Genomic DNA, 9,938 nt, shown 5'->3' with positions numbered 1-9,938 from the left:
AGTTTGGCATTGGTTTTGAGTCCTTTGGTTTACCTGATCACCTTGTCCGGCCAACTGGTAAAATTTTGAGTTTTCAACTTGGTGGTGATGGCTGATTTCTTAAATGGATTGAGCTGAATCTTTGCATAGATGATCCATGAGTATAGTAGAAGGGATTCCAATTGGAAATTGGTCTCCAATTGGCCCAGAATTGATAGGGGCATTTCGTCGATCACCTTGCTCAACCGGCCTGTCTGAGCTTTTGGATTGTAAAATTGGAGGAATTGGTTGGTACCCATATGAAATTGGAAGTGTAGGAGCATTCTTCTTATCAAGGCGAACGTTTTGGTACCTTTCTTTTCCAATTTGGATACCTGGAACACCTTGCGCGTTCATTTTTGCCTCGTCGGAGTTCTGCTGCTCGTCAGAGGGGACAATTCCCACGGTGGAATTGTCGAACTAAGTTTCAGGCATTTTTTTTTACTTTTTGTATTTGTAACTTTTTTTTCTTATTTTATATTTAAAAATGGGACCCACAAATAACACATGGCAAGTAATATATAGCTTAGCATGATGTGTTGTACATGTCAGAGCAATTGATATACACACTCTGGTGGATGTGTTTATTATTACTCATTTTGTCAAGTTGGAGTGTTCAATGGGAAAATCCAAAGTTCGTGTATCGACTTTCAAAAGCCCTACAAGTTTAAGTGGCCAGGAAGCCATTACGCCTATTTTATATAAATATTTTTATAATAAATGTTTAAATTTATTTTCCTTTTCTAAATAATACTAATAGCAAATTGAACCTTTACTGTCCTTTGTCGTAGTTTGATACTTAAACGTGCTTTTTTAAAAGATTGGCCAAACATAATGCGCTTGCAAAAAGGACTACTCAAACGACTTGGCCAAACATAAACTACAATTTTGCAAATGTACTTTTTCAAAAAGCACTTTTCAAAATAAGCAGTTTTTGACAGCTTGGCCAAACGGGCTCTTAAACTGAAGGAACGTAATTAAGTTTGGACTATTTTAAGCCAACAGTCAAATTTTAAGGTAAATTTCACAAATGGTCATATAACTATGGCTTTTTTTCACCAAAGTCATATAACTTTGCTTTCTCGTACAAAAATCATAAAACTTTCACTAACTCATACAAAAATCATACTGGCCGAAAAACACAACTTTTCGGTAGTGTTTTATTATTTCATATTTTTTTATTTTCTATCTAATAAATAATAATGCAATAAGAGAAATATATATATATATATATATATATATATATATATATATATATATATATAGCCACAACCAAAAATAATAGTTGATAAAATATTTTTTTGTGTATGTGTATTATATACATATAATATACATATTTAATATAATTTTTTGGCTAGCGAATGCAATTAGTTTTGACCCACTGGTCAATTTTATATTTTTCTCATAACATAAGAATGACACAACCCAGCGCGATCCAATACCCATATATATAAATTAAAATAATATAAAAAATGAACCCCCCCCCCCCAAAAAAAAAAAATTACGTAGTTTAGAATGCACGTGATTATGACAATAAAGAAATATGTATAATTAGAGACCTCTTGAAATAATAATGCTATTAATTTGAAATGAAAACCTTGAAGAAAAAATAAAAAAAAAAGAAATATCATATTTTGTAGGATTCACTTTTAGTATTATTTTAATTTTTATTATTGGATCGGGTTTGATCATTCCTATTTTAGCTGAATTATTATTTATTAGATAGAAAATTAAAAAAAAATATGAAATAAGAAAACACTAGCGGAAAGTTTTGTTTTCTGGTCAGTGTGAGTTAGTTAAAATTTTATGATTTTTGTGTGAGAAACAAAGTTATATGATTTTGATAAAAAAATCATAGTTATATGACCACTTGTGAAATTTATCCTCAAATTTTAAGTAGCAAAAATTAAATACAAGTTTAGAATATTTTAATAATGACTTATTAAACTGTACTTTAGTTTGGCATAATGGCTTCCTAGCCACTTAAACTTGTAGGACTTTTGAAAGCCGATACACGAACTTTGGATTTTTCCAGTTGAACACTCCAACTTGACAAAATGGGTAATAAACACATTTGACCGTTGACTATGCCTATGTGGAAGCACTAAAGCTGACATGGCTAAACTATGTGCAAATCACGCTCCCAAGACGCGTGAATAGTAGTGTTTTTACTTAAAAAAATTAGAATTAGAATAAAATATAAATAAAAAGGAAAAATGAAAAAGAAAAAAAGACTTTTCCAATTTTTTCATCTTCTCAAGTGTCCACCATGGATTAAGTGATGCTATCATATGAGTAAGTGATGCTACGAACTTCACCAGACCATGCCGGAGCATGTAAGTTCAAAATCCTAGTGAAAGAGGCTGAGTAGAACTGGAGGGTGCATTGGCATTTGGTCGAACACTGTTATTTGAACAGTGTGCAGAATGACTATTTTTTATATTCGAAAGATTTGGCCCATGTAAGGTCTGGTTTGAAAGTTTGGAAACATTCTCCTGAGGAGCAGGAGTAGTTTGGCATTGGTTTTGAGTCCTTTGGTTTGCCTGATCACCTTGCCCGGCCAACTGGTGAAGTTTTGAGTTTTCAACTTGGTGGTGATGGTTGATTTCTTGAATAGATTGAGCTGAATCTTTGCATAAAGGATCCATGGGTGTAGTAGAAGGGATTCCAATTGAAAATTGGTCTCCAATTGGCCTAGAATTGATAGGGGCATTTCGTCGAACACCTTGCTCAACCGGACTGTCTGAGCTTTTGGATTGTAAAATTGGAGGAATTGGTTGGTACCCATATGAAATTGGAAGTGTAGGAGTATTCTCCTCATCAAGGCGAACATGTTGGTACCTTTCTTTTTCAATTTGGATACTTGGAACACCTTGCACGTTCATTTTTGCCTCGCGCGGAGTTCTGCTGCTCGTTGGAGGGGATGATTCCCACAGTGGAATTGTCGAACTATGTTTAAGCGTTTTTTTTCCTTTTTGTATTTGTAACTTTTTTTTCTGATTTTGTATTTAAAAATGGGACCCACAAATAATACATGGCATGTAATAAATAGCTTAGCATGATGTGTTGTACATGTCAGCGCAATTGATATACACGCTCTGGTGGATGTGTTTATTATTACCCATTTTGTCAAGTTGGAGTGTTCAAATAAGAAAATCCAAAGTTCGTTTATCGACTTTCAAAAACCCTACAAATTTAAGTGGTCAGGAAGCCATTACGCCATTTTAGTTTCTACAAAAAAAATGAAACGAATTTCCGTGAAGAAAGAAAATGACTATGAAGAGATAGTAATAAATACTCCAACCATTCATTGTATGTGGCGGTATTTAATGACATAAAATTTTAGAAAAAAATGAAGACTCTTAGAACATATGTACCATCTTGAACATGACATGCATAACATTTAACCGTAAAAGCATATCACTGAAAGATAAAATAAAAGTTTAAAGTAAAAAATTACTTTTAAATATATAAAAATATCATTCTTTTAGGGATATACTAAAAAGAAAAAAATTGCCATATAAAATAAAACAGAGAGATATAAAATTAAAGAATAGAGTTGTCGGTGCCACAGACATTATGAAATTAGCAAAACCAAAAAGATGAAAAAGATAAAACACAAATTTCTATTAATAGGCACAAACAATAGTGTTAGATTAAATAGGGAAATTACATAAGTTGTCACCCGAACTATGACCCAAATCCCGCTTACACACTTTCTGTGGACCAAAATAACCTTACACACGCAACCTTTCTAAAGTGTGCCTAGTACACACCTCCTTTGACCAGGTCTAAGCGTGTGTAATACAAACTGGACCAAGTGCGTGGACACTATTTCAAGACAATTTCTGTCTTTAATAAACGGTCAAAAACACATTCCAACGACCCTTTTTAAAAGATTAAAAGGGCCTTAACCCATTTCTATCTATACTAACCCGATTTTCATCTTCTTCTTCCTCCTTGAAAGCTCTAAATTGAAGAAAATTTTATCTTCTTGAAGCCAAAATTTATTCCTCTTCTTGAAGCTCGAAGCCAATATTACAATCTTCTTCTATTTCTTCCTTATCTTTTTTGACATAAGGGTTAAATTTCTAGGACTCAATTTTAAGGTTTGGGAAAATGCATAATCTGAGAAAATTTTGCTATTGTGGTGAAGAAGCTGTGGTGATACAGTCATGGAGTGTTGATAATCCAGGTCGTCGATTTTACGGATGTCCATTTTATGAGGTAAATATCAATTGTACTTTTCTAATCAATTTTATATTCCATAATAATTTTCTCTCTTCAATTTTTCAGAGGGACAGACGATCGGCATGTAATTTCTTTATGTGGTTTGACCCCCCAACTCCAGAGCACTTGAAAATGGTGATTTTGGGGCTGCTGAAGAAGAAGAGGGCATTTGATGCATTGTTGAATGAAAATAGAAACCAAAGAAATTGGAGGAGATTGTGTGTGCTGATTTTAATTACAATTGTGTTGAAGTTGATTGTGTTAGGTAGTTCTAAAGATTGTTATATAATGTAAGAAAATGAATGAAGTATTTTGGTAGATTTTGTATCCCTTTGTTAGAAATGAATGAAATTTTTTGGCAATCGTTAATGTTGTTTTGTTTGAGTTTGTTGCTGTGTGAGTTGAATGATTTTTTTTGGCAATTGTTAATGTTGTTTCGTTTGACTTTGTTGCTGTGTGAGATGATAGTGCAGTTAAAACACACCTCAAATTGTGACTGATAAAACACTGAAACACAGTCAAATAGTGGCTGATATACAGCTCAAATGTTGAAATTTTCCAGAAATAACAGCATACAAAAATGACAGCAAAAATGCTTAACAACATATCAAAATAACAGCATTCATACAACACTAAAGACACATCTGCCCAGAAATTATCAAACAATACTAAAAATATATTTCATCATAGAGTAAAGGTGTTCATTACAGTCACCTAATAGCAGCAGCCTGCCTTAACAAAAATAGACGCTGCCCAGTTTTACAGCATACCAAAATAACAGCAGGCTGCCTTAACAAAATAACAACACTAACAGCAAACCTAAATAGCAGTTCTGAATTAACCTAACAGCAATTCCAAAATAAATTACAGTTCTAAAGAAAAATTACAGCAGTTCCAAAATAAATTAACAGTGACAATAACAGAATTCAGTGGTTGTTCTGGGATGATGAACTTGCTTGACTTAAATTGGATTGAGATGAGGCAGTTCTGGAACGAGTTGCAGCAGTTCTTTCAAGTTGTCTTCTAGTAATGGTTGGTCTACCATTCCATTTTACACCACTTCTTGGCTTGTATGCACACTCCAGAATATCTGTCGAGGACCTCTTTTCACCACCATGAGAGACCACTCTTGGCTTACCTCTACCAGACTGCCAAAAACAAAAAATATTCAGTAAAGTTGTTAAAGCAAACAAGATATAAAATTAACTTTGAACTACTTACAGAAAAACTTGTGAACCCACTGCTTGATTGAAATAGCCCAAACCCAGAACTTCCCCTACCACTACCAGTTTCTCTTCCTTTACTAGCAGCAGTTCTTCTTCCTCTACCAGCAATAGTAGGGGCAGAAGTAGTTGGAGTTCCTGTTCCTCTTGCTCTGCCTCTTCCTCTTCCTTTTCCTCCACATCTTTGGATATATGAAGCATTTGCTGGAGTAGAATCTACAGGCCTTGCTTTCTTAGGGCAACTCCTCTTGTTGTGTCCATATCCACCATAGTTTGAACATGTCATCTCCATACCCCTTCTTGAAAGCTTTCCAGAAGTAGGATGTTCAGTTTCTTCTCTTCTTCTCTTCTTCTTTGGTCTGCCAGGCATCTTTTTAATTGGTGGGGGTTCAATTGGTGGATTGGTAGATGTTGGCCACATCTGCATGTTTGACACAGGCTGGATGAATGTTGAATATGCCTTCAGATAGGTGGATTTGTGGTACCAGTGAGATATGTAGTTAATTGGGTCAAGGTTCTTGAAATGCATAGCAGCAATGGCATGAGCACAAGGGATACCCTTCAGCATCCATGACCTGCATGTACAAGTTTGAGCTTGCATATTCACACAATGCTTTAGCACCACTCTTAATGAGGTATCCTCAACCTCATAGTCATATTCACCATTCCACTTGATTGTACACCTCATAGATTGGGCTATGTTATCCTGATACACCTTCATAGCAATTGGGGATATATCACATATCCATGTATCTGCAAACTCCCTCAACTTTCCTATTCTCTCCATCATCTTCACTCTAATTTCCTCCAACATTGTGATAATTGTCTTGTGCCGAGCAGCAAGTATCCAAGCATTAAATGTCTCGCACATATTGTTGTCAATTATATCACATTTCCTGTCACAGTTGAAGTATGCTCTACACCAGGTTTCCTTGTTATACCTCAAGAGGCTCTCACATATCCCATTCCCAAGCATATTCAAACTGTCCAAGTGAAAATTCAGTTCTGCTACACATGATGCTCTAGCACACCTCGAGAAGCTGTTTCTCCTCTCTAATCCTCTCCAATCTTTGGACCAGTTTGCTAATATATGTCTGGCACACCACCTATGTTCACTTTTAGGCAACACTTTTGATACAGCTTTAAGCAATCCCTTAAACATAAAAAGAATTGAATTAGTTGCCAACAGAAACAGAAATTAGAAAAAATAAATATTGACAGAAAACAGAAACAAAAGAATATATTCATGCACCCAGCAAAGGTGCGCGTCTAGAGTTACAAACGTGGATGCCAAACACTCAATTTACACTATATTTCTTATCTCTTTCAAAATTGGAAGTCATTTTCAACGATCCAAAAGCAGACAATAAACCAAATATCACCTTATCTTAAGTAGAATAGAATTCATCAAAACTTGTGGAGATAAAAAATTTAGGCTTAGGCAATATTAGCTTAACTGGACAAAAATAAAAGCAAACATCAACTGCACTCAAAAGACACCTCCGTAGTAACAAATTAATGTAGATATCACGTAAATATATATTTTGAAAGCAAAAATCAACTATATAATTCAAGGCGAAGGTAATGGCTGCGAGCAATGCAGAGCTGGATTACGAGTTCCTACCATATCTTCGAGTCTACAAAAATGGCCATGTTGAGAGACTTTTAGGCATTGATTCAGTTCCAGCAGGCCCTGATTCTCAAACTGGAGTTTCATCCAAAGATATATCAAACATTATTCCTGATACTGAAGTCTATGTTCGTATTTATGTCCCAAATATTTCCATTCTCGGCAACCAAAAACTACCTCTTGTTATTTACTTCCATGGTGGAGGTTTTTGTATGTTCACTCCATCTTCATCCAACTATCATAACTACCTCAACACCCTCGTGTCCGAATCGCGAATCATCGCTGTTTCTGTTCATTACAGAAGACCACCTGAACACCCTCTTCCTATTGCCTATGAAGATTCATGGCAAGCACTTCAATGGGTTTTTTCTCATTGTAATGGCGATGGTCAAGAGCCGTGGTTGAATGAACACGCGAATTTCGGGCGTGTTTTTCTCTCCGGTGACAGTGCGGGTGCTAACATTGCTCATAATTTAGCAATGGCTGCTGGAAGTGTTGAGCCAGAGCTTATGGTTGATATTCTTGGTGTTGCTTTAGTCCACCCATATTTTTGGGGGTCGGGTTCAATCGGGTCGGAGGCCTTGTACCCGGATAAGAAGGCACATGTGGACCGGTTGTGGTCTTTTGCGTGTCCTTCGAATCCGGATAATGATGACCCGAGAATTAACCCGATGTTAGAAGGTGCACCAAGCTTAACGAGTCTGGGTTGTCGTAGAGTCTTGATTAGTGTAGCGGAGAAGGATATTTTGAAGGATAGAGGTTGGGCTTACTATCAAGCATTGGGTCGGAGCGGATGGATGGGTGTGGTTGAGATCCAAGAAACAGAAGGAGTGGATCATGTATTTCATTTGAATAATTTGCAGTGTCAAAAGTCCAAAGATTTGATCAAGAATTTGGCTCATTTCTTCAACAGAGAAAGGCCTCATTTTCTTTAGATTAAGCATTAGGCTTTTTCTTGTTATGGATTTATGATGTATAATGCTTTTAGTCATTCATGTAATATTCTCTAGCTTACTAGAACAATTTCAAATTTATTTTTGTATTATATCAACAGTCTTTCTTAGTAATTGCATTCTGTTATAAAATAAAGACTATAAAGTAAAGACAAGTATAGAGAGAAACTGATATATTATTCGAATTCAAATTGATGTACATAATGAACTGAAATCTCTTCTATTTATAGAAGAAAGGAAGTTGTTGTGTAAGCTGCTACTATACCAGATATGGATAATCTTCTACTGAGAGCAATGTTTATCCATAACGGAGTACTGAAAGGATAAGCTTATTATACCCGATATGGATAATCTTCTACCGGGGGTAATGTTTATCCATAACTGGGTACTGAAAGGATAAGCTTATTATACCCGGTATGGATAATCTTCTATCAGAGGTAATATTTATCCATAACTGGGTACTGAAAGGATAAACTTATTATACCCGGTATGGATAATCTTCTACCGGGGGTAATATTTATCCATAACCGGGTACCGAAGTGATAAGCTTCTTCAGGAAGCTTATTTCCAATAGAGTACTAAATAGATAAACATATTTACGATGGAGTCCCATATGGATAAGCTTCTTCAGGAAGCTTATTTACAATGGAGTACTAAATGAACATCCATAATATATTTATAACACTCCCCCTTGGATGTTCATTAAAAGATAATGTGCCTCATTAAAACCTTACTAGGAAAAACCACGTGGGAAAAAATCCCAGTGAAGGAAAAAGAGTACACATATTTAGTAAGACGCATTGCTAGGTGCCTCATTAAAAACCTTATAAGGAAAACCCCATGGGAAAAAACCTTAGTAAGGGAAAAAGAGTGCATCGCGTATTTTACTCCCCCTGATGAAAACCTTGTTTCAAATATTTGAGTCTCCGCATTCCAATCTTGTATACCATCTTCTCAAAAGTTGAAGTTGGCAAAGATTTAGTGAATAAATCTGCTGGATTATCACTTGAACGGATTTGTTGCACATCAATGTCACCACTTTTCTGAAGATCGTGTGTGTAGAATAATTTTGGTGAAATGTGCTTCGTTCTATCTCCTTTTATAAATCCTCCCTTCAATTGGGCTATGCATGCAGCATTGTCTTCGTATAAAATTGTGGGTCTTTTCTCACATTCCAAACCACATTTTTCTCGAATAAAATGAATTATTGATCTCAACCATACGCATTCCCTACTTGCTTCATGAATAGCTATTATCTCAGCGTGATTTGAAGAAGTAGCAACAATAGATTGCTTTGTGGAGCGCCATGATATGATAGTACCTCCATATGTAAATACGTAGCCGGTTTGAGATCGAGCTTTATGGGGATCAGATAAATAACCTGCATCTGCATAACCAACAAGGTCTGCACTATCTTTGTTAGCATAAAACAAACCCATATCAAGAGTTCCCTTTAAATATCGCAATATATGCTTAATCCCGTTCCAATGTCTCCGTGTAGGAGAAGAACTATATCTTGCTAGTAAATTAACAGAAAATGCTATGTCAGGCCTTGTAGCATTAGCAAGATACATTAGTGCACCAATTGCACTGAGATAGGGTACTTCGGGACCAAGGAGTTCCTCGTCCTCTTCTGGAGGTCGGAACAAATCCTTATTCACTTCAAGTGATCGAACAACCATTGGTGTACTCAATGGGTGCGCTTTGTCCATGTAAAAGCGTTTTAAGACCCTTTCTGTATAGGCAGATTGATGGATAAAGATCCCGTCTGCTAAATGTTCAATTTGCAGACCAAGACAAAGTTTTGTCTTTCCAAGATCTTTCATCTCAAATTCTTTCTTAAGATATTCAATTGCCTTTTGGAGCTCTTCTGGAGTTCCAACA

General features: G+C 35.7%; 2 protein-coding genes across 2 annotated transcripts; one reads left to right on the top strand and one right to left on the bottom strand.

Moving 5' to 3' along the window:
* Nucleotides 1-4,963: 4,963 nt before the first annotated feature.
* On the bottom strand, nt 4,964-7,277 carry LOC104237318 (uncharacterized). The gene is made up of 3 exons (XM_009791448.2): nt 7,096-7,277; nt 5,470-6,624; nt 4,964-5,396 (listed from the first exon to the last, which is right to left on the bottom strand). The coding sequence occupies exons 1-3, from the start codon at nt 7,186-7,188 to the stop codon at nt 5,175-5,177; spliced, it is 1,470 nt and encodes a 489-aa protein (XP_009789750.2). The 5' UTR covers nt 7,189-7,277; the 3' UTR covers nt 4,964-5,174.
* Nucleotides 7,278-7,313: 36 nt separating this feature from the next.
* LOC104237316 (probable carboxylesterase 2) lies at nt 7,314-8,036 on the top strand. Its single transcript, XM_009791447.2, has one exon. It carries the CDS (start codon nt 7,314-7,316, stop codon nt 8,034-8,036), a length of 723 nt encoding a protein of 240 aa, XP_009789749.2.
* Nucleotides 8,037-9,938: the final 1,902 nt, after the last annotated feature.

Source organism: Nicotiana sylvestris, chromosome 10 (assembly GCF_000393655.2).
Source record: "Nicotiana sylvestris chromosome 10, ASM39365v2, whole genome shotgun sequence".
NCBI lineage: Eukaryota > Viridiplantae > Streptophyta > Magnoliopsida > Solanales > Solanaceae > Nicotiana > Nicotiana sylvestris.
Note: the sequence above shows the minus strand (reverse complement) of the source record. Positions and strands in the feature narration are given on the sequence as shown.

Bases quoted from the DNA above. Each gene is read 5' to 3' on its own strand.
- LOC104237318 (XM_009791448.2), bottom strand. From the start codon at position 7,188: ATGAAACTCCAGTTTGAGAATCAGGGCCTGCTGGAACTGAATCAATGC. The intron at 6,625-7,095 runs GTAGGAACTCGT...TTTATGTTTAAG, and splicing joins TTTGTAGACTCGAAGATATG to GGATTGCTTAAAGCTGTATC. The intron at 5,397-5,469 runs GTAAGTAGTTCA...TGTTTTTGGCAG, and splicing joins GTGGGTTCACAAGTTTTTCT to TCTGGTAGAGGTAAGCCAAG.
- LOC104237316 (XM_009791447.2), top strand. From the start codon at position 7,314: ATGTTCACTCCATCTTCATCCAACTATCATAACTACCTCAACACCCTC.